The following is a 23,137-nucleotide window of genomic DNA, read 5'->3' as shown; positions in this document are numbered from 1 at the left end:
TGCTGTCACCCTGAGATTTGCTTGTCCAAGATGGCGAACTGACTGCTGAACTGTTTCCCAGCGTTGCTTGTTTTTCTTTTCGAAAAAAGAGAAATTCTATGTAAGCATGGATCAAAATGATCCAGATGATGATAGTTCAAAATCGTCGGATGATGATGCAAGCCCAGATAACTCTGATGTACGGGAGGAAGGCCAAATTGTAAGGCTTTTCGTTGTTGTTGTACAATTCTCATTTTCCAAACTTCGATAATTATTTCTTTTTAATCTTTCTTTTTTAAATTTTTTTTTTTATTTCAGGGTCGGCTGAAAGAAGGTGAGTGTCTTTCAAGGGATTACTTGGCTGCTGACAATCAATATTTTACCTAAAGTAATATAGTTTGCTTGTTGTTAGTATTTAAAAGTCGCGGTTTTGATACACGTGGAGCGATAGCTGGTCGTAAAAAAAGACTACGGTAGAAAGAGAAAAATTCAGACTATTTTCTCTTTGTTTCTTTTTTCGTAGAACTATCAGAGATTCCTTTTTGTGAACTTGAAGAGCTTAAGCATAAAGTTGGCTCCAAAAGGTATATATCGTAGTGGACAGATGAGGGTAAACATATAGGATTGTTTTCACAGAAAGCAAAATATTCGGGCGAAAAAGATGGAGTAGCAGTACAGTGACTTCAGCTTGAGCCTGATGCTTTCAAACCCGTTTTTGATGACAGTAGCAAACCATATTGAAATATTTGCTATGCATTGGTAACTTGAAAAGATTATTACACTCACTATATATAAGAGCTATTAAATTAAACCACATAGGTAACTAAAAAAAACTTGATTCGCAATTTAAATTTTTTTTTCAATGATACAAAAAATTAGTTGGTTATGATGTTAATAATGTTGGGGGAAATCCTTGGGATGGCAAGCCACTAACTGTTAGGGAGACCTGCCATCCCTAGTTTTTAACCGTTTTTTGGTTGATTGTGTTTTAAATCATTACCTGTACCATGGGCGGTGCCTCGCATGGGTCCTCATGTCTCGTTCGCACCAGCCCTTTTGACCTTTCCTCCTTATCACTTTAAATCACTTTGTACATATATCCCATTTCTTTTAGGTTTTAGGTTGTCTAATTTGCTGTATGTAATATGTCTAATGGTCAATAAAGTTGTTAATAAAAAAAAAAAAAAAAAAATGAGATGCTGAGAGGTAATATGTGATGGGTAGGCATCCCAGCTTAAAGTAGTTAGTAATACTCAGTGCTCATGAAACACAAAAAATGTGATAATTTGGATATATCAACAAAGTTTAAGTGGTAAATTGGCCACCGTAATGATTACAAAAGCTGACGTTTCGAGTGTTAGCCCTTTGTCGGAGCCCCAAACAGTTTCTTTCGAAACTATCAGCCTTTATACAAAAAATGTGACATTGCAGCAACGTGTATGTCAGTTAGATTGTTACATGGACTTACTTTTGATATCAAAGAATTGAAGATGACCATCTTGGTGGGAGCTCAATTTAGGGTGGGCGTCTTACACGTGCAATGTTGTTTGTTGCTTAGCTTTCAAATTATAGGGCTGCCTCATATTTCAAATGATTGTGGAAGCTGATTGTGACAATTTCTTTTAAGGTACAATGAAGCTGATTGTGACAATTTCATTTAAGGTACAATGAAGCAATTCATGGTCTCTTTGACAAGAAAGGAACCAATGTAACAAAGTCACTTAAAAGAGAAAACAAAAACAGGTGAGAGAGGAAGACCTTGACTGTGAGCTCTATCGAGCTATGAGAAACATGCCAGCCTGACAAACCATCTACACCTACTAGTATGTGTTAAGCTGTTTCGAGAAAGGTTTCCGGAATAAAAGCGTAGATTGAAGTACTTCTGACAACCCTGAACGGTTAAGAGTTCAAATCTTTTATCTGCCCCCCCTTGCCACTTTATAATATTCTCTTAATAAATGCAATTAAAAAAGTGAATTATTAGATAACAGGCTGTTTTGATAATTGAATGCTATGATTTTAACAGGCCAAGAGAATTGTCATCAAAGAAACCAGTTCCCCGACTAAGACAAGTTATTCCAGTTAAAAAAAAAGTGAGTTTTTTTGCTCTTATGTATGTCAGCCTTTCCCACTTAAATTATTATAATAAGGCAAAAAAATACAACAATACAACTTTTCATCCAAAAGAATATTGTCTAGTCACAATTACAGAGAATTTAACAAAACATCTGTTGTCTGCAGACTGTTTTGTTGCAAACAAACAAGTACTTTTTTAAGAAATATGAATGAAATTAAATTTATAGTGCATAAAAGACTATGAAAAGTGTTAAAAAGTCTGAAAATGAGAGTTACTTACATAGATGTAAGAGCATATCCTGTATTTTGCTGCATGAATTAACTACAAAGTGCTGAATCACTGTTGGTTATCCTTAAATTTTTGTCCTGTTTCCTTGACTGTTTGCTGTTAACTAAAAGTTATTATGCTCTCTGAATAGATGCACTACAACAGTATGAGCAGGTACCATGAGTACCATGAAAATATTTAGTTACTGGTGTTCTGGCCGGTCAATGCACGGCTGTCACCTGCCAGTTCCCATACAGGATATCTAAGTTTTTTGCATGCGTGGTGGCGGCATCTTCGAATGGTGCCACAAGGCCACTAAGTTAAAACCTCTCTATATTGTTCAGTATTTCTTAATGTTTGGTCTTGACGTTGTGTTAAACACCATAACATTTAGTGTAAATTTTCTCAAAGCCTCTCTTGAAGGATTTTGGATTAAATGTTTTGATTTTACTTGGTAAGTCACAGTTTGCAGCAACAACTGGCTCGAACCCAGACATTTTGATTCAGGGTGTTGTATCCGAGTGGCAGCCCCCCTCCCCCCTCCCCCTCCCCCCTTCTCCCTCCTCCCTCCCCCTCCCCCATGATATACTGATCATAAAGTTTTATAATGAAGAGTGTTCTACTGATTGTTACAATGTTTTAGATGGCAAGAGATCCCAGATTTGATGAATTGTCAGGCACTTTCAACCAAGAAATGTTTGATAAAGCATATTCTTTCCTAGATGATGTAAAGGCAAATGAGAAAAAAGTGAGTACATTGATATCTGATTTTAATGAAATATTTTACTTTTAGTTTGATTTGATAACATGTAAGTGGGCTAAACGTCCTCATCATTATCACTATTTGAAGCCACCATCAACATCACTGACATCACTGTCTTCATTTCCTTCATAATTGCTCAATGACTAAAAATTGCTAGTATGCATAACCAGGCAGTTCTGATCAAACTTTTTGTCTGACAGTAGTGATCTGTTCTTTTGACTTTCTTGCAGAAATTACAGAAAGAAGTGCAGAAAACCAAGCAGCCAGAGAGAAAACTACAGTTGGAGTCATTACTGAAGAGAATGGTAAATATTTTATACTACAATTTACCAACCTCTTCCCCTCCCTCTTTGGTCTCTTTGTACAGAAAATAAGGTCATAACAGAAATGGCCATAACAATGAGAGCTTCTTAAAGCAAATGTTTAACCCTTTACACATCAATATGCATATTCTTTATTCTGTTCTCTATACATTTCCCAAGGTGCTGAAAGGAGAATTTGTTGTTTGACAATCGAGAGGTTTTTTAGTTGGTGATCATTTCCTTTCTTCTCATGACTTCACTGTGTGATTCAGGGTGATATTGTAAGGAGAAATTAGATGCTGATCACTCTTAGGGGTTAAAGGGTCCATGAGGAGAACAGCAAGGAGCCTTATCTTTTCACAGCTAGTGGACAATGGATGTGATATTGATCATGCATCAAACAAACAAATCTTATTAATTGTGAGATTCTAAAAAGAAAAAAAAAAACGATAACCTATGTATTCCTTTCTCAATGTCATTTCTCGACCTCTTCGGCGTGATTTCTTGGTGTCTTATACTGTGAATAATTCTACTGATTTGAGTACATATTATTTCATATCAAGTTTTGTCTTTTTACAGGATCAACAAGAAGCCACAAAAAAAGCTGCAGCTCAAAAGAGGGACGTAGAGAGAAAGAGAAAGAAGGCAGAACTGGAATTAGTGAAGCAAGGGAAAACACCTTATTACTTGAAGAAATGTGAGTTCACTCAGAATAGGCAATTTCCAAATTACCTTTGACCTCTTTTTCAAAACGAAGCCTGATGCTCAACCGTTTTTTCGAAAATGCGATAAATTTGCATGTGAAGGAAGACTTATCACATATAAGGATGCACGCCAGGACTCGCTTTGAAAAAGAGGCCAAAGGTATTTCGGATATGGGCTATTCTAACTGAATACGCTTTTGATTGGCTAAAGATTTCCTGGAAACTCGATGCTCGATTCTCGAAGATCCAAACTTATATTGGCGGGAGCAGTACACTACAATAATCACCATGATAGCCCTTTGCGCCCGGTGTTGCATTAACCAGAATGCTATTTGCCAGGTTGTAGTAGCTGTTTCCAATCGCTCAGACGTGGTTTGCTGAGAATTCCTTTTTAATTAACAAGATATGGCACCACAACTGAATGGCTCGAGGGTGTCAAGCTACATTTTGAAAGTGCCCGATACCAATCATTTTGCGCGTAAATAACTTTGAAACTGCTACAAAAGGCAATGCACTCCTGACCCGTCCCTTTTTTCCCGGCTAAGAGGCGATTTCGCTCTTTCAAGCTGATAGATTTTATACGGTTCTAATGTTAAGAACTCGCGTAAACTTCAATGATTAGTGTAACTCTTGTTCAAGGTGAAATGTGAATTCAGAAACTCTTATCTTGGATATTTTGCGAATGTATCATCTGCCTTGTTTACAATGTGCTATACTAAACATCGCCAATGCTACACCTTTTATTTCTTCACTTACTGAATAGCTGATAAGAAGAAGTTGGAGCTGGCGGAGAAATTCAAAAAACTAAAATCGTCAGGGAAGCTGGAGCAGTATCTCAAGAAGCGAGGAAAGAAAAACACGAGTAAAGAGAGAAAGAAAATGCCGCATAGAAGAGTCATGGAGGTGTGAGGAAGGACGAGAGAGTTTTGGAAAAACGGTCAATGCTAATCATACACTCACCAATCATAACATGTGAGCTTGGAGCCCGCGATCACAGTGCGAGAAAGTGCGCTTGAGAAATGTTTGGACGAGGATATGCGAACGGATTGATTTCGTTTCCCTCGACGACGCGACAGGATCGCAATGATTTTCTCCCAATAACGTGAGGAAAATGTTTTCAAGCCGTATGGCTATTCGAATATGAAATTCTTCTCATTTTTAACTAAGGTTTTTTTCCACTTACTTTCATCGAGAATGTTTGTTTTATTATTTCAAGGAACTTGTACCTTGGTAAAAAGAAACTGGGGCCTTGAGGTAGTGGGGAGTATACAGTTGTCAAATGCTTCCAGTATTTGAGTTACGGGAAAATAGTTAAATTATGCAATGTTTATATAAGAATAAAATGACCAAAATTTAGCTTTAGTTTTTAATGAGGCATGTAAAGTAGACGTATATTTGGAAATTGCGTGCGCAAAATTTCTTCACGACGCTTGTGACGAAGTGCTAATAAGGAGGGCGAGCTCGCGGGCTACCTCTGGGGCCGTATATTTCATAGACAAGTAATAAAATCCGTGAAAAGTTGTAACTTTATTTTTAGGCACTGAAGCTCATTCTTACAATTGTTCTTTTCTTTTGTTCTAAGTTATCGTTAATGCTCTCAACTAAGGAAAACGAATCAGGGCATTACTATTCATATTTGAAATCCGTTTGACTTAGCTATTTTGTTGAGTAGGGAAGGAGACGAAGAGTACTTTGGGTATTTTGGTCGCAGTGTTGAGCAGCAAAACTGGGATAAGGTTATGGAAACTGTCGTTTGAGTTGTTCACCTTCTAAAGGATGTTTGATTTTGAATCATTAATTTTTGGAACTGTAGGGCAACCGTAGCTGAAGTGGTTAGTCGTACCAATCAATCTTTTACTCTTACAAATCAGCGACCCAGTAACCTTACTGACCCATTGTAAAACTTTACGAAAATTCGACAAAAACAGCGACACGATTGTTGGTTTACATTAATGGTTCGCCTAAGCTCAAAGGTGTTTTAAAATTATGCATAAAAAATTCACGTGCAAAGTACAGACAGCAAGCAGAGGACATTAAGACATTGATATGTTGAAAGTCGTAACTTCAACTGTTGACCACAACAAGCCTTAACGTGCTGAAAAAGCTAAATGCCAAAAGATCACTAGAAAAATATGTTTAGTTACGAGATAGCGACCTGAATTTTCCCTACAAGAGAAAATTCTTTGATTTTGATCGTATCGCGATGCGTTCTCTCAGTCAATGTGTTCACCGACGCAGCAAATGATGAAAAAAAAAAAATCCAGTTTATCTATCCTCGTAGACTTGGGCATCAAACTATCAGTAAAGCACAAAATTTATGGTTTTGCAATATGCAAATACTCTATTGTTCTGATTTGGTAACTGGCAAAGCAGACTTTCTCTATCATTTCAAAGTCCTAACATAAACCTTCCCAAAAAAAGCGACGTTAAAAGTATAAGGATAAGATTCCCGGATAAGATTCCCGAAAATTGAGTCACTCCACGGATGTTACATGAGTCTCCGACACTTTCTCATCCTTAGTCTCCGCGCTGGTCTCGGTGTTATCTTCTTCTCCTTTCCAGGCCTCTGGACCGTGTTTGTCTTTGATGATCCATATTCTGTCTATTACTTGGTAATCCTGTGGTCAGAGATGAAGTTAAGTTGTGCGAAACAAACTAATGAGTTGTAATTAGTAGAAATGCTAGTTCTTATTATATTTCCAGGTAAACAATAGTCCCTTTCACAGTTGTGGGCTAGGTGGCCAAGCCTATGAACAGGAGTGAGGCTAAGGGTGACCCTGTTGTGATAGAGACCTGTATCTAGTTAGCATGATAACAAAGTAATTTGCATTTGAAAAGCAGCAACATCTCTATCATAACAAGGTCACCCTAAGCCTCACTCCTGTTCAAAGGCTTGGCCACCAAGCCCACAACTGTAAAAAGGACTATTGAGCTCCGAGATTTCATTCTACGATTTAACAGGAAAAAATGAAGCATACATTACGTACTGGTGACAACATGGCACCATTGTTAAATGCAAACAATAAATGGCTAATAGCGATTTATAAGAAAATTAGATTGAAATAATATTGGAACGAAAAAAGGCGCGGAAACAAGAACAGAGGGTAAGGTTCTAGCCAGCGGCCAGGCCTTACCTCCGAAGCACATGCTTTTTTTTTATTGGAAGTAACTCGTAAATCAAACTTCCAGAATGAACGCAAAGAGAAGAATCGCTTATAAAAAATCCTCGGTGATTCGTTAAATGTACTTTGCATCTTCAATGAGAACTGCTTTCCAGGAAAGTTATCTAATTGAAATGATCGAGCACACACTCTACAGTGGCGTTTCCATGTCCATAGCATTTTATAGCAGTTGCCGCTGACCTTATCAATGCTGACTTGTTCAAGCGACATGTGACTGCTGTTAAACACCTGTACCCTGGTGTACCCGTAATCCAGTGAGCGGAACGCCGTCCATGGACCGTAATCTCTCTGAAATTTGTCATGGCAGTACTTGCATCCCTGTGACATTTTTAATAGAAATTTAATCACTGGCGTTTCAAGATTGCGTATAAAATTTCTTTATGATCAATGAAGCTCATGAAGTTATCCGTCCATCATGACAGTTTACAGGATGGCAAACACTGCGTGTAGTACAACGTTTTTATCATTACCGTTAAAATTTCAGCTCTGATCAAATCTGCGATGGTTGGATAAACTGCATGGGCGGTTAACTCGATGAAAGTGATAGGTTTTGAAATTGTCTCAAGAGCAAGCTCAATTTTAAGTAGAGAGAGGATCATCCAATTTCCGATCTGAACCAGCTCAGGGTGAGTCAGTTCGTTTCATATCAGGGGGAAAGCGTTGGTCAGGTATTTTTGACACAAGTTGAATATATCAACAAAGTTGAAATGGTAAATTGGCCACCGTTACGATAACAAAACACACCTCGTCTCATTCTTATACTGACCACCCCTCCTTAGTTCAATTTGACCTGCCATCCCGTAATATGACTCCATGTAGGACTGGGGACTATTTCGTGCAGTGGGTCAAGTTAGCGAAGAACTTTTGTACCTTGCGTTATTAGAAGTGTTTCTCTTACCGCTGATCCAGTGGTGATGTGTACAGGCGCTCTTGGATTGGTGTATGGCTGCTCTTTTGAACCGCCCCGGATCTAAATCAATCAATCATTCAGTCGGTCAAACAAATAATCAATCAATCAATCAGTCGGTGTAGGTCACAGGTCAATCATTTGATTGATCAGTAAATAGGTGACACAATCGACTTGCAGGGACGGATCCAATAATTTTTGATTGGGGGGGGGGGGGTCCAAACTTTAATTCAGAAAGGACTGTTGGACTCTTTTGAGGCAAATTACTTCTCCCCCACACCCCCTCCCACCAGTCGTGGTTGCACGTTATTTTTCCTTGGTCGCTCACCGTTTACTTGGATTCATTAAAAAGATCAGCCTGTTAAAAAGTGATATACGATCCTGTCGATGTAAGAATTTCAATTTCACAGTTGTAAGGGTCAGGTCTGTTAGGGGAGGGGGTCAGGATCCCCCGAACCCTCCCCCTGGATCCGCCACTGACTTGGAGTGTGAGAGACGAGGATAAGATGGCAGGAAAAGCCTGAAAACTCTGTGAATGGGAATGGTAATTGAAAAGGAAATGGGAAGAAAGGTATGGGAATGTGAATGAAAATTGATTTGGTAGAATTGAAATAGGAATGGAATGGGAAAGGGACTGGGAATGGGACTGGGAATAAGGCGGAAATGGAATGGAATGGAAAGGAAATGATACGTTCAGTAGATAAAAGAGAACTCCAAAGAAGAAGCAGTGTTTCTAAACGCTTCTCTGATATTACAGTGTGACTACTGGGTAAAGTTTCTATAAACGAAGATTTATGGAGCCCGTGGCATTTCCTGATCCGCATCATATATGCAGTATTTAGTGCTGAGTTAAAACTTCCGTTGTACGTGCGTGAACTGGTGAAAATATTCTTAAAACTTGTTGAAAGAACTATAAACATTTGTAAGTTACTGAGTGACTTAGACCGAACAGTTATGTAGAATAAATTAAAGTGTACCTCATGATCATACACTGGATAAAGGCGCTCATAGGAATGTTCGTGAGCCCAGAATTCCACATCCACCCCTAACAATTATATCAAATAGAACACGAGAAAGTGAGAAAAAAGTTTATGAAACATTCCATGTTGCCCTGAGTCTGTCTGTTACTAGACCGAAAGTTATGTCAAAAATATTTACTTTCGTAATAATTGTAACGAGTATAAAAGCATAGAAAACGAAAAATATAAGAAAAAAAATTTCAAGAAAGGAAATGCATGGTGTCGATAGTGACTTGTCTTTGCGTTTGGCAATCGATAGCTCGTAAAAAACAACTAATGAAAATCTGTGTATGATTCTGCCGAGTTTACAATAGCTCATATACCATGTAGGCTGCGTTGTATAATTACTTACGGGGCAATTTTGACTTTCGGTTGGAAACTTCTGGTTGTCTACTTTAAAAGCAATTTTGCCTTGAATGTCTATGCGGGTTGCTTTGCTGTAAGTTTGAAGGAGTATTAATTTTTCATCCGCGAGTCAGCCAGAGAATTGGCGAGTGAAGATTTCAACATCACATAAGCTTAAAATAAGGAGGTTATAGAATAGCTTTCGGTTAATGTGACGGAGTTTCCGCAGAACGATTACCATGTCTATATAAAAGATCTTCTAAAGGAAAGAGCTTCGCCGAAGATAATCCTGTCCTTATCTACAAAACAAAGAAATAAGACAATAAACAAAGTTGTATGTTGAAAGTGTAAATGCTCAAAGACGCCTGTGCAAACCTTCTGTCCAAGAATTATTTGACCCAGCCTGCCGCAACATGACTGGTGTTGTGTTTTATCTTCAGGACTAGATTACTCTCGGGTAACAAAAGTTCAATTAGCATTTTAACGCCCAACATCTGATTGTTAATTCTCTCCTCTTGCTGCGATAAATTTCCTTGTTCATTAGTTACGGGAACTTAGGTCTACTCTGGGACCTTAAGTTGCCTGAAGTCTCCTCAAGTTGCCTTAAGTCGCTATTGGTTACGCAATGTTGTAAGGGTTCCACCCATCCCAATTGACCCCTAATCATGACTATTAATTTTATTGCAAGGGATTCTGTAAATATATTTAAGGTTTACGGAGAGACTGTTGCTAACTTTGATTTTAAACTTTTAACTTTGATCACTTCAGTCGAATAAAATCGCTTTAAGTCGCCTTAAGTCGCCTTAAATTGCCTTAAATCGCCTAAAGTTGCAATGTTTTTTTCTGCCAATTTTGCTTAAGTCGCCTTAAGTCGCCTTAAATCGCCCAAAGTTACGGCGACTTAAGGCCCCAGAATAGGCCTGGAACTTGGAGTTAGATCAAGATAAAAACTTCTACCTGATAAGTTTCCATATTCCCATTACCTATTTGCTGGATAATGTGTGGAGATTATAGGAAGAAGTTACATGTTAATCACTTCTAGGAATTAAAGGGTTAAAGACAAGGGCAGCCCTTATGAGTTCGAATCGACATCTTAAGTTTATCATCTGCCGTGTATAATCCACTGAGAAATGCAAGCTGAGTAGGTTAGAGCTAGGAACAAGCAAGTCGATTAGGATAACAGAAAACTGCTCACTTAGTGATTTGGTTTTATCATCTAAGTTGATAATGTAAATTAGCCACCGTGAAGAGTTTAAAAGCTAACGTTTCGAGCGTTAGCCCTTCGTCATTCGCTCTGACGAAGGGCTAACGCTCGAAACGTCAGCTTTTAAACTCTTTACGGTGGCCAATTTACACTTTCAACTTACAATGAATATATGAAGATCATATAATTTGAACTGCGGTATTAGATACGTATGATGCACGATCCTCGCAGTAGATAGCGCTAATTTAAGCAATAGCGAAAATCAGACCTGAAAAAAATCAGGCCTGTACGGCAGAGCGCTGCACTAGTATCGCAGAGGTCAGTGGTTCGAGTCCCGTACAGGCCTGATTTCTTTCAGGTCTGATTTTCGCTATTGCTTAAATAGCGCTATCTACTGCGAGGATCGTGCATCATACGAATTTCAACTTAGTTGATATAACCAAATCACCTTGTTATCCCAACCGAAGCAGCACCACAGTTTCTTTAGAAACTTATCCCTTTTGTTCATTTGTTTGAATGATTGTTTGTCACTTTAATTAAGTAGTACTTACAGTGTTTTCATGCTTTTCACAGGAGTCACCCACAGCGTTGGAACAGTACATGGGCCTGTGCGCCATTGTGATTATCCAGGGACGCTTTGCTCGATTTTCTGGTTTACTGGCTTCCTGCAAACACAAGCAACGTTATACTTAGTGTACTTATAGATACATAAAACCTTTTGATAAAAAGAGTCGTTACTCTTCCAAAAGATAAGGAATTATTGATAATTAATGCTTTAGAAATACATAAGCAAATAAAAACTAATGATATAACTACAATGTTCTGAACATTATATTGTTAGTTTTTACTGCTTGGATGAGGAATTGGTTGAAAACCATTAAAATAAGTCTTAATTGTGTTTATCACTTTTTTCTCTGGAATGGAAGGAGATGAGTATGTAACACTTTGTAGCAGTAAACCATGAAACATCCTACGTGTCACTTGTGTTTTCTAGCTATGTTCCCCCACTTATAAAGGCTCGTGTGTCTACCGGTGAATTACGACTGACTTGCGGCTGGGATATTCCTTTTTATTAAAAACTGGATCATTGGATAATGCAATTCAAGACTTTTAATTGACTTAGCCATTATTGTGTATGAGCCAATACACCATAATCTAATGTCTGCACATTGAAACATCCGGTTTCTTCTTAGACAAAATAAAGTCGAGAAGATTTGTCTAATATCTTGAGGGCGTTCTTTTTTTTTTTAATAAAGCAATTATTCCACTCGCGCTTGTTGGATATGAGATAATTATAGCCAACTCGGCGCTACGCGCCTCGTTGGCTATCTATCATCTCATATCCAACGCGCGCTCGTGGAATAATTGTTGATTATACCATTCGAAAGCGTTGTATAACCAGTATGAAGAACTACCCCTCAACAACGTTTTGATCAGCCGAGGCGGATAGTAAGGAGACTGGTACCTCTAAATCTCGTTGAAGCCATTTGTATTGTCGAACGAGAGGTTCCATTCCATATTCCAGGAAGTAGTACAATTCTGTGCTAAAACTTATGATATGTACTGGTCCAATATTCCAACTGTGACAAAAGAGAAAAAAAAAACTCATTACGTCGATATCAAATGCAATCTGTTGGTCAAATAAAAGCTAAAAAGGGCACTGATTTAAGATTTAGAAATACGAATAAATTAGGGGCTGTTAGATGAGCAAGGCAAACTGACACATGCGCAGTAGTAGCATCCTACCTGTAGTAAATTCCTTCTGTGTTACCAGGCATGCTGAAACGCTCTCTGTAGTTTGAGAAGTTACTGGAGGCAAAGAGAGATGCTTGGAAATAAGATTTTACATTATATTCTTCTAGTAAAATAAGTGGAAAACCGATCTGACTGAGATTCTTCAGAAGAAAAATAATAATGTCCACTGGGAAAGAGAACGTGCCACCAATATTCGATATAGGTGTGATTTTCCTGCATTTATTTTTTTTACACGTTTCGAACGGAGTCACTTGTGGTTTTTGTTATTACGTCCTTAAATTCGAAGTTGACATTTAAAGTTTTTGGGTTCTCCGAAACAGATAATCTTATTCATTAACTGAAAAACGCAACAGAAGTAAAAAACTTCATTCTAAAATCCGTCGTCGTGGAGGGCTGGAGGCTTGTCCACCTCGGCCCAAGCTGTGATTGACACAATTTATTTCAACTAGAATCATGTTTCGTTTTCTAACTAATACACCGAATCGAAATACGGCATCCAATTTGAATTACCATTGTTCTGGACTTACTAGCCTCTCACAGATGCGATAATCCTTTTGTGTTTTCCACATGAAGACGAGGCTAGTAAGTCCAAAACAATGGTAATTCAAATTGGACGCCATATTTTGATTCAGTGAATGACGCCTAAAAGGTAAAGGAACTGCGTAGAAACGTCATTGAAGAAGATTTAATTCCCCATTTCAAAAACGAGTGGGGGAGTGGGTCGAGTTCGCCGCGCAGGTTTGTCTGGGATCGTTACTCGAGACACAAATCTATAGTAAACAAAGATTTGTGTCCCGAGTAACGATCCCAGACAAACTTGCGCGTGAAACTGGACCCACTCCCCCACTCGTTTTTGAAATGGGGAATTTGATCATACGTGCTGTAAAGGAGGAAAATTACCAAGCTTGCTCGTGGTTTCCAGGGCATGTCATATAAGGAACATACGCGGCCATCGGCTCTATTTGATTCATAAATCTATCTCCAACTTGTGAATTATCCTGCGAAGTAGATCATGGATTATATACATAGTTCGCATTGTTATTAGTCATGCTTTACAACAGAGGCAGAAAACACAAATGGAAAACGAGGGAAAAAAATTAAAAAAGAAAGGAAAAGTAACATTAAAAGCATACGATAACAAAAACGACTATTTTATTCAACTCACTGATTCCATATTGTAAGCAAAGTCACCTGCATCAAAAAGAAAAGGAATAATCAGATAATTAAAAATAGACACAACTAGTCTGAAAGAAACAGTGAAAGTTGACAGCAGGTAAGTGAGTAAAGGAGGGGGGGGGAAGTAGTGCTTCTGCACGTATGCTATAGCACTATCGGATATAAAAGAGAATTTTGGGGTTGTCACACTGTTACAAATCCTCTCTTAGCTTTTAGCTTCGAATTCAGGTCTAATCCAGTATGTACTTTAGTTTAAAAGATCGTTCATCAAGTAGATGTTCTTACCAACGTGCAAAACGGCATCGTATCGCCCTCCCTGAACCTCTTTCTGTAGCTTGGAGAGAGACTGGGCGTTGTCTACTCCTAAATCTCCATAAATGGCAAATCTCGGTTGCCAAGCCGTTCCAGCTTTTGTGGCGTTGAAATTGTATAAGGCGCTCCAGCCATCTGAGCTGCCAACTCGATAATCTTAAAAAAAAAGGCAGGAAAGTACTTAAATTTATTTTAGTTGTGAAAATGTGATTGAAAGAAAATGAAAAGAAAGCCACAGTGCAGTTGAGTGTCGAAAGAGGTCTGGGACTTCGTTGGTTTTGCCTCAATGAACTCTGTAATTGGTCTAAAAAAACTCGCGCTATCCACACAACCAATCGGAGGGAAGTTTAAAACTTATTGTAACTCGATAATGTGGATATATCAACAAAGTTGAAATAGTAAATTGGCCACCGTAACGATTATAAAAGCTGACGTTTCGAGCGTTAGAAGGGCTAACGCTCGAAACGTCAGCTTTTGTAATCGTTACGGTGGCCAATTTACCATTTCAACTTTGTTGATATATCCAAATTATTTCATTACCCCCACCGACGCAGCCCCAAACAGTTTCTTTAGAAACTATCAGCCTTTATTGTAACTCGGTTGTCAACGCTTTCACGCGCTTTTCATTATTTCCCTTTGACCATTTTGATCTATCAATGATCTTAATCTTCACCTTTCCCGACTGTTAATTACTCTGTTGTTTGTTAGAAAAACGCTCTAAGATAGCAAAAAAGAAATATTTACCATATCCAGAACCCGGAGTCAGTTCTTCTAGCTTAACTCGATGCATATAAATGATCCGCTTCTTCCAGCCACAAGCTTTGTACTTGGTAGCGGAACCGAATGCTTTCTTGTTCAGCGGTAGTTTCAACCTCTCCCCATACTCCACAACGCTCTTAACTGACTCAGCCATCGTCACCCATGTGATCATCATTTCTGTGGGGTCACCTGTAACATTTTCATGGATATTTTTATAAAGCGCATTTTGTCTATTTTTGTAAGAGTTAACTACCCTAAAACCTTCTAAATAAATTTTGCAAAAGAAGGAAACCGTGAGACTGCAATGTTACAATGGAAATGAGAAGCCCAAAGTCCTCATAAAGTAACAGAGTGAGGTATTGAAAAGTGCAACGTTTCAGTAGCGGGTTACTCACTGATGGGCTCAGGTAGAAAAAGAGCTAAAGTTCCTGTTTTAATTTTTCCGAAATGAATATAAAGGAAAGCAAATAAGCTCCAGACTGAGAACTGCCTATGCTCTTATTTCTGTTCTTAGAAACTTCTTTTTCTTACTGAGATTACACGAAAGGACAATCCGAAACTCGCTTGTTGGAGCCGGAATGCGTACGCTAAAGCATGGGACTGGGCCGGTTTATTGGTGGTGTATGGTAAAGCCTCATGTCCAACCTGGGACGGAAGGATTAAGGAGCAAGAGAGAAATTACTACAGGAAATTGTTTGAAACCGAGGGTAACATGTGATAGCGTGGTCTGATCGTTCGGCTGAGTGTAGTCCTAAGAAGGATGTCGGTGACGGTGACTAACGCTTGGACAACCTGATTAGAAGTCAACAACTCTTTACCTTACTCTAATCTCTGTGATGACTTTTTCTAAGGTTGAAACATCAGTCATTTCTACCGACAACAGTCCTTTATACGACTACACTCACCCAGCCAGACGATCAGAATACGCGATCACATGAGAGATTTCTGTTATCTCAGTGCTGCGTGTTTCTCGAGCACATCGTTTGGCATTTCGCACTCTGGGGAAACATGAGTTATGTAATCCGTCTTGCCGGTTTCAGTCGCCACCTTCCGACCAAATTCAGATCAACATACATGTTGAAAACTCTGAGAAAAAGTAAAAGTTAGGCCGTAGTTACAATTTCGTCTCACATCGAACAAAGTTCATCGACACAAGCGTTGTCTGAATTCAAATGTGCTTGGGACCTTTCCTTCAATCATGTTTTAACTAAAACCTGTCTGATGTTTTGATGATTATAATCAACAGTATGTCGCCAGAGAGCGAAACTTTAGTCATAACCTGTCCTCTATTTAGCGAGATACGGTTTTCAACTGTTTGGAATAAATTTAGCGACATGAAATCTTAATTCAAGTATCTATGACATAAAATTGAGCAATTTAACTGAGTGTCATGGATTATGAAATTTACGGTGCCATATTGTTTCTAGATTTACATGATAGCATTCCGTAATCCTCATTCATGTCCAATTCGCCGAACTACAGAAACAAATCAATCAATTAGTACTCGAGGTGATTTTATCTTTTCCTCGCTCTGGTCGTTTGGTTGAAGGCTACCCGTGACAACCCTGACTGAACCTATGAAGTTCGACAATACGACATCACAGTTATTTCCCCCACCTGTGCTGGATATGTGAATCTGTTCCGGTTGAGGTGTTCCACTTGCCAGCACCCCTTGTCCCGACTGAAGCACGACTAACACCATCGCCGCAATGAAACCAACAAATTGGCACGCCATCCTGTAGCTTCATTACTCTGCCCTGATGTTTCTCATATTTAACGAAGCGAAGGTGGACGGGGCAGATCTTATTACGTACCTGTTCTTTCCCTGCGCCAGTTTTAGCTTCATCGAGTACAAGTGCCTGTTGTCATATTTGCAGGTGGCCGACATGCTCACAGGAACTTAAACCGACAAGTTGACAATTCCATTTGGCATGTGCAAAAGGTCTTAATGGACGTTCTGTATCTACTGTGGTACGGTAACCAACAGCCTACGTTACCACGAAATGCCGCTGACACACTTCCCCAACAGAAAGTATTCTGCACTGTTTACAAATCTGTGACTCATCCAGGATTAAGTCAAGGGGGGTTCGGAGAATTGTCTGAGGGCATGCTCCCCCGGGATATTTTGAAAATTGGGTCTTCGGAAACATGATTTCCAGCAGTTTGAACGAAAATTTATGGGGTTCGACCGAACCACCCCTGAATCCGCCCCAGCTTATCCTATTGTTTCAATCATCATACTCATTCAAACAGCCTGAATTTTTAGAACTTGCAAATCTATTTGCAACGGGGGCAAAATGCTTTCACAAAAAAACAAAGGATTACATGCTTCTTAATAGAGGAAAGTAAGAGCGCAAGAGGTCGTCACCTTCTGCAACGTAATACCAGCTCGGAAGGTTAAACAGTGATCATTACGTTTTAACTCTTATGCCTCCCTTTTCCATTTTCTCAACACACTTGATTTTTCTACTATGAGCTTGCCATGCACTAAATCGTACATTGATATTTTTTTTAAAATCACGAGAGATGGGCAACTAAAAATCGCTGACAACTCAGTTTAATATATGAAAATGATGAAGACACGATTGAAAACAGCTTTTAAGTTTTAGTTTTGACTCTTGTTCTTAAAAAGGTCTTGACTTCTGTGCCAACAAGATCGGCTAAAAGTGAGCGAAACATCTCAGCTCATTGTGCGTTGTATTTAAAGTTCCCTGATGAATTTTCGCTCAAAGGGTATTAATACAGATCGAAATCGTTTTCAATGTAGTCCCCCCCTCCTCACCAAATCCGTTACGAACACCCCAGCTCTCCCCTTTAACTTTAAAAATAATTTTTATCTCTCTGAAACTCCTCCACATCAAAAATTGAAGGTTACTTTTTAATCGAGCGCATTTCATTTTGTTGTCGAAAACCGGGCAAATCAGCACGAGGGAAAATATCAGAAGCCATTGAAAACAAACTGCTTTAAGCGCGGGGAAAAATATGCGACGTCTTCGGATTGTAGTTTTATATCTGATTGGTCTGGAATATGACGGGGGATTTCTATATCAGCCTCAGGTCGAAGTAAATCAAGCCAAGTGAAACTCCCAAACTTCTAACAGTCAATTTGCATCGCTCAACGTCGAGCCAGACTCGAGTTTGATTTCTCTGCAATAAGCGATGGCTAGCGTTTCTTTTAGATTTTAGTCAGTATCAGCACGGCCGAAGGCACCAGCCCAGCATCCTGGAGACTGGTTTCCATGTCTCCGTCCGTGTAAGTCTTCCGGGGAAAGGTTGTCATCAAGTTAAAGGGCGCCGAGCCATCTGTGCGTTTGTCTTGTATGTAACTACGAACAGTCTCCAGTGAGTCTGTGGCTTGGAAAGTTCCAGTGATCGCACTGCCATTCGTTAATCGAAACTGTTGAAGATAAAATAAAAAACTGGAAAGTGTCGAGTACTCATTTGAACATTCTCGAAAAAAAAGTAGACCAAAAATTATAGTGAATAAGAAGAAAAATGCAATGATTTCTCGAAGTGGTGAATCTTTGACTGAATATGGCAAAAGGTGTTTTTATCCTAAAATCCTTAAGAGTGACTAGCATCTAATTTCTCCTTACAACATCACAGTGTCTGCTGAATAGAACATTAAGGTTAGGAGAATAAAGCAAATGATCACCAACCAATAAAAGTCTTCCTGGTCAAACAAATTCTCTTTACTAGCTGCATAGGAAAATGTATAAGGAAATGTATGTAGAATACACATAATGAGTTAGAGTGTCAAAGTTCAAGCGGACATCAACGGAATTCTCGCTACTGTCCGCTTGACAGTGCACGGTGTCTGTTTAAGGGCCCAGTGAACGTCTTTTTCTAATATTTGTAGGAATTCCCTCTAACTAAAGCATCAAATTCAGTAATTAACTGCTCTGGCGGTATAGTTCTAATAAGAGTGATAAAGGTATTCTTTTTATAAACGGACCCACGAGCCAGCCAAATCTGCGAGCACTATATGTATTTCCCGATCAGTGTAGATATTACCCTACCTGTAGTTTACAAGTCGTATGTTGTTTTTTCTCTACAGCAGCGGGTTGAGCTGTTTGGGCTGGTGATGCAGTAGCTGCTGCACTGACCGGCTGTGGGTCGGCTCCGCCCTTACCAAACTGTAACCAAACACAGTTATCCAAACCACCAATAAAAAAAAATAAGTTTACGTTCACACCGTCCGACGCAAATGTACTTCTTCTTAGATTTTATCTTCATTAAACGAGTAGCACGTTATCAGGCACCCAACCATCTTTTACTCCTGTTAAAACGCTAATTTATAAATTGACGAGCTTACAACGTTCATCTACATTCCGCGGTATGGCTATAACAATGAAGTTTTTAGAGAGCTTTCTCAAAAATGCCTAACAGAAGTTTTTTCCCATACGTTTTTCTTATGCACAAAGTAACATATTACACTGAATCCATGATTTTAACGTTCTTCCTGACTAATCTTCAGGAAGCGCAATAGCTAACATCTCTAAAGCTATAATAGCGTAAAAAAAAGCAAGCTACCTTTCTGGCTCTCTCGGCCCTGTCCCTTGCGATCTGATCTTTGACTCTTTGTCTAAACAAAAAAAAAACAAACAATTGCATTGTCGATACTGTCCTAAAAGTTGCATACAAAGGTGGGTCTATCAAAAAATTAAGAATCCCTAGCAAAGAAGAATATAAGCACGTGGCTTCTTTACGAGCTTTTTATAAGCACGTCTCAAGGACTCATAACTAAGAATGTAACACTACCCCCCTCTCCCTCCAGAAAAAGACAAAAAAACAAAAAAACAAATAAAACCAAACACACTGTAACAAACGAACTGGAGCAACAACAATTTCAATACAAAGAAAATACTATGTGTATTAGTTACTTACTTTGCTAATCTTTCTTCCATTTTCTCCCTTTTCCTTTCATTCGCTATCTTCAAGGCTTCTTGATATTCCATCCTGGCAAGTTTTAAAATCAAGTGGTCCAAAAGTAAATAAGTCATTAATGACATATTTCTTATCAATCTTATAGATTAGGGAAGGCAGTGTGGCCGAGTGGTCAGCGTGTCGGACTCGCAATCCGCCGCTCCCGGGTTCGAGTCCCGCCCTGACCACTACCTGGATTTGTTCACAGTAGCTCCGAGTTCAAATCCTCGGCCATGCTTGTAAATAAATAAAGGCTGATAGTTTCTAAAGAAACTGTTTGGGGCTGCGTCGGCGGGGGTAAATAGCCAACTGGTTTTCCTTCAGGCAGATGGGATTCTTAATAATGCTATTTTCAATTTGAGTGTTTCTCCACATTAAATAAAGATTATTATTTTTAGAAAGTCAGCACAAATACTTTCACTGTAAACTGTGCATACCTCTCACCCCCACTTGGACAACATTTGCTCAAAGAATTAGTTTGGTGATTAACTGAGAAAAAAATCATTTAATATAACACTTTTAGGAGGACAGACTTGAACATACTTTTGTTTAACGGTTGTCAGCTCCTTTCCAAACTTCCTTCTGCTCTTTTCTTTTTCAAGTGCCTCCTGCAAGAAAGTTTGGTTTGAGTCTGAATTAAGAAAGGTCTTTTAAAATTACAAAGAAACATGAACATATTAAAGCTCTCTAATATAGTGAAAAGGTGTCCTTCCACTAAAGTGAAAGAATTTGTTCAAGTAGTAACCACTAACTCCAGGTGAAAATGTCGATTCTTCTTACTGTCTTGCAATAAATTTCTTGTGATGTCAGCTCTATGAATTTGGATAAATTCAATCAATCCCTTAGCTAAATTGTTTTCTTTTTATCCCTTGTTTATCAGACAAAGTTTTAACATTGAAAGCCTATTAGAGAAATAACCAGTTGATGACTCTTGGGAGTGAAGCTAGATGAAAAGATATAAAAATTAACAAAGAAATCATATCAACTCATTGTTCGCAACAACAGCTCTGTTTCATTTCGTTCACCTTCTTTTCATTGGCTAGTTTCTGTTCTCTTCTTTCTTTTAGTCGTTGTTGTAATCTTAAAGTAAAAATAACCACAAGGCAAAATAAAGCTTCTTGGGCCAAAAGGCACACTTTTATTGAGACTTACTGCTTGGCATGACCAAAAAAAGAGGAAAAAAAAAAAAAGAAAGGAAAGAGATAACAGAAGATGAAGATAGCATGCTGAACTCTGAATCCAGGAGTCTAGACTGGATCCCTGGTTGTGTCGATAAGTCTAATATTCTAAGGCAAGACACTTCATCTCACAGTGCTTTTTTTTTCCCACTAGTCTTGTGATTGCAATTGGGTTCTGACCAACTTTTAAGGCTAGGTGACAAATTACCAGGGAGGGAGGAGACAAGAGTTGCCTGCTGGAAATAGACAGCTGTCACTCTTCAGGTTGCCATGCAAATGAGTATATCCATATGAGGCCAACAAGGTGGATTTTATTTTATTTTGGAGAAAAAGTTCAATACCTGTCTTGTTGCTGCTTTTTTTCTTCCTCGGTAAGAGGTTTGATTTCCTCTGTAGACTCAGAAAAGTTGGAATGTCCTGATCTTGCTGCATGCATCTTGAAGATAGAGCAAAAAGTGAACTGATTTTATAAAACATTTCACACATAATTGTCTCTCCCTTGGAGTGCTGCCAAGACAAAAAAAACCCTCCTCCTTTCACATTTAAAATTTTATCAACATAAAAAAAATTAAGACTTCTGTAAGATATTAAAAGGAGCAGGTTCTGTTTTCTGAGAAATATGTATTTTTTTTCTTTTGTACACTTGGTTCCTATTCTGTGGATCCTGAGGTTAATGGTCGACAGTGTCTGATTAGTACAACAGCAATTTCATTTTCTTCATGGTATTGCTGAATAAACAGTAGGAAATAGTTGATAAATGTATGCGAAAAAAAAAAAAAAAAAAAAAACTTTAAACCAACCTGCACATCATTCTCACTTCTAAGCCTTTTTCCACAGCTGAAAATACATTTAAATGTAACATATAATTTAGTTATTGAGCAAACGTTTCTTTCATTAGTAATTCCAAAAACTATCTCCTTCCCAACACCACAAGAGTAGGTCCTCAAAGAAACTCTCCTGTTTGCAATTTGCCTGGCAGGTTTGCAATTGAGTGATTTGTACAAAGCACAAACCATAATATTGTAAAAAAACCAAGTTTACTGACTTGACAACCTCCAATTCAAAGAATAAATAATAAATCTACCGAAAAGCTTCAGGTATGAACTTATGAGCCTTTATGCAAAATTGAACTACACTGTAAAATCAATTAATTAGAAATTTAGTCAATTAATTTATAACTGATCATCCATAATAATTATCTGAAGTATCTACTATAGATGACATACAGTCTGACTTTTTCCCATTTAAGGGTATCAAACAACACATACAGAGGATACCTTGACAAAAAATTCACAAAGACCAACATTCTAAAAGTATGCATTAATCATAATATTCAGCTAAGAAAAGTAATCATTGGAAGAAATCTCACTCATCACAAACAAGAGATAAGGCTTGCTGGGGTTGTTCACTGGGCCCAGTTGCATCTGATGAATGATCTGCATTCTCAATGGGAACTTTCTCACTTGCTCCTTCTGAAGAGGCTGACTTATCATCTGCATCATGATTAAAATTACAAACAATGTGTGTAACAGAAACATTTAGAGCAGGAGAAATGCTGAGACTTTGATGGAACTTTCATGGTGATGGAATTAACTAATTTAACTGTAAGTGCTCTAATACTTCATTTAACCCTCTAACTCCCAAAATCATATCGTTGATTGTCTCCTCTAGCTGCTACACATTTCCTTGTTAATAGGATATGAGAATTTGGTTTTCAATCAGAGTAACAACTTCTACCTGATAAGTTTGAGTATTCTCACCACCTGTTTGTTGGATCATGTATGTATATAATAAGAAGAAGTTTCATGTCAATCACTTCTGGGAGTTATAGGCCAGGGTTAAGAATAGGCTTTTGCGTAGAATAACTAGGGACAGGCCATTTTGGTGTAGGTAGGGACTAAGAATTTTCTTTATACCACACTCGTGACCACATGAATAAAATCTTCTTTCCACTTCAGAGCTCAGAATTCCTTATTCCTTCCTCATTCTATTTAGTCACATGACTCTTTCAACCTAACTCCTCTGAATGTTCTCTGTGGCTAATGGTAAAGTACTGGTGTGTAGAAAGTGATGGTCTAAGATTTGATTTTTTTTTTTTTTTTTTGCAGGGTCTCATATTTTTCCTAGCCCCACATTTGTGACAATATAAATTCTTTGGTTACTTCACTACAGAGAGTAAACTTTGTTATCTTTATGATTCAATCTAGTTACCTTCACCCAACACATGCCCAACGGGTGGTTTGTAAGGTTCATCAATGTCTGGATCCTCTGAATGAGCAAAG

General features: G+C 38.4%; 3 protein-coding genes across 3 annotated transcripts in view; 1 reads left to right on the top strand and 2 right to left on the bottom strand.

The window, feature by feature from the left end:
- Positions 1-6: 6 nt before the first annotated feature.
- LOC111340851 (ribosomal RNA processing protein 36 homolog) lies at positions 7-5,622 on the top strand. Its single transcript, XM_022947764.2, has 9 exons — positions 7-199; positions 298-313; positions 503-563; positions 1,642-1,722; positions 2,006-2,072; positions 2,967-3,071; positions 3,317-3,391; positions 3,968-4,085; positions 4,856-5,622. The coding sequence occupies exons 1-9, from the start codon at positions 107-109 to the stop codon at positions 4,999-5,001; spliced, it is 762 nt and encodes a 253-aa protein (XP_022803499.2). The 5' UTR covers positions 7-106; the 3' UTR covers positions 5,002-5,622.
- LOC111340849 (acid phosphatase type 7) lies at positions 5,601-16,736 on the bottom strand. Its single transcript, XM_088725647.1, has 13 exons — positions 16,369-16,736; positions 14,737-14,940; positions 13,966-14,148; positions 13,670-13,695; positions 13,405-13,502; positions 12,496-12,558; positions 12,215-12,329; positions 11,301-11,414; positions 9,784-9,844; positions 9,159-9,226; positions 8,173-8,244; positions 7,455-7,592; positions 5,601-6,710 (listed from the first exon to the last, which is right to left on the bottom strand). Exons 1-13 carry the CDS (start codon positions 16,484-16,486, stop codon positions 6,567-6,569), a joined length of 1,404 nt encoding a protein of 467 aa, XP_088581773.1. The 5' UTR covers positions 16,487-16,736; the 3' UTR covers positions 5,601-6,566.
- A 556-nt stretch (positions 16,737-17,292) lies between these two features.
- The window catches only part of LOC111340857 (UBX domain-containing protein 1), a 6,905-nt gene continuing 1,060 nt past the window's right edge, over positions 17,293-23,137 (bottom strand). The window contains exons 3-12 of the mRNA XM_022947775.2: positions 23,067-23,137; positions 22,225-22,348; positions 21,656-21,692; positions 21,197-21,291; positions 20,703-20,757; positions 20,221-20,285; positions 19,639-19,710; positions 19,285-19,336; positions 18,771-18,887; positions 17,293-18,148 (exon numbers count right to left, since the gene is read on the bottom strand). The exon at positions 23,067-23,137 is cut by the window's right edge and continues 3 nt beyond it. Coding sequence (XP_022803510.1) covers positions 17,927-18,148; positions 18,771-18,887; positions 19,285-19,336; positions 19,639-19,710; positions 20,221-20,285; positions 20,703-20,757; positions 21,197-21,291; positions 21,656-21,692; positions 22,225-22,348; positions 23,067-23,137 — 910 coding nt within the window. The 3' untranslated portion in view covers positions 17,293-17,926. The remainder of the gene's footprint in view (positions 18,149-18,770; positions 18,888-19,284; positions 19,337-19,638; positions 19,711-20,220; positions 20,286-20,702; positions 20,758-21,196; positions 21,292-21,655; positions 21,693-22,224; positions 22,349-23,066) is intronic.

The sequence above is a fragment of the Stylophora pistillata genome, chromosome 6, assembly GCF_964205215.1.
Source record: "Stylophora pistillata chromosome 6, jaStyPist1.2, whole genome shotgun sequence".
Lineage (NCBI taxonomy): Eukaryota > Metazoa > Cnidaria > Anthozoa > Scleractinia > Pocilloporidae > Stylophora > Stylophora pistillata.
Note: the sequence above shows the minus strand (reverse complement) of the source record. Positions and strands in the feature narration are given on the sequence as shown.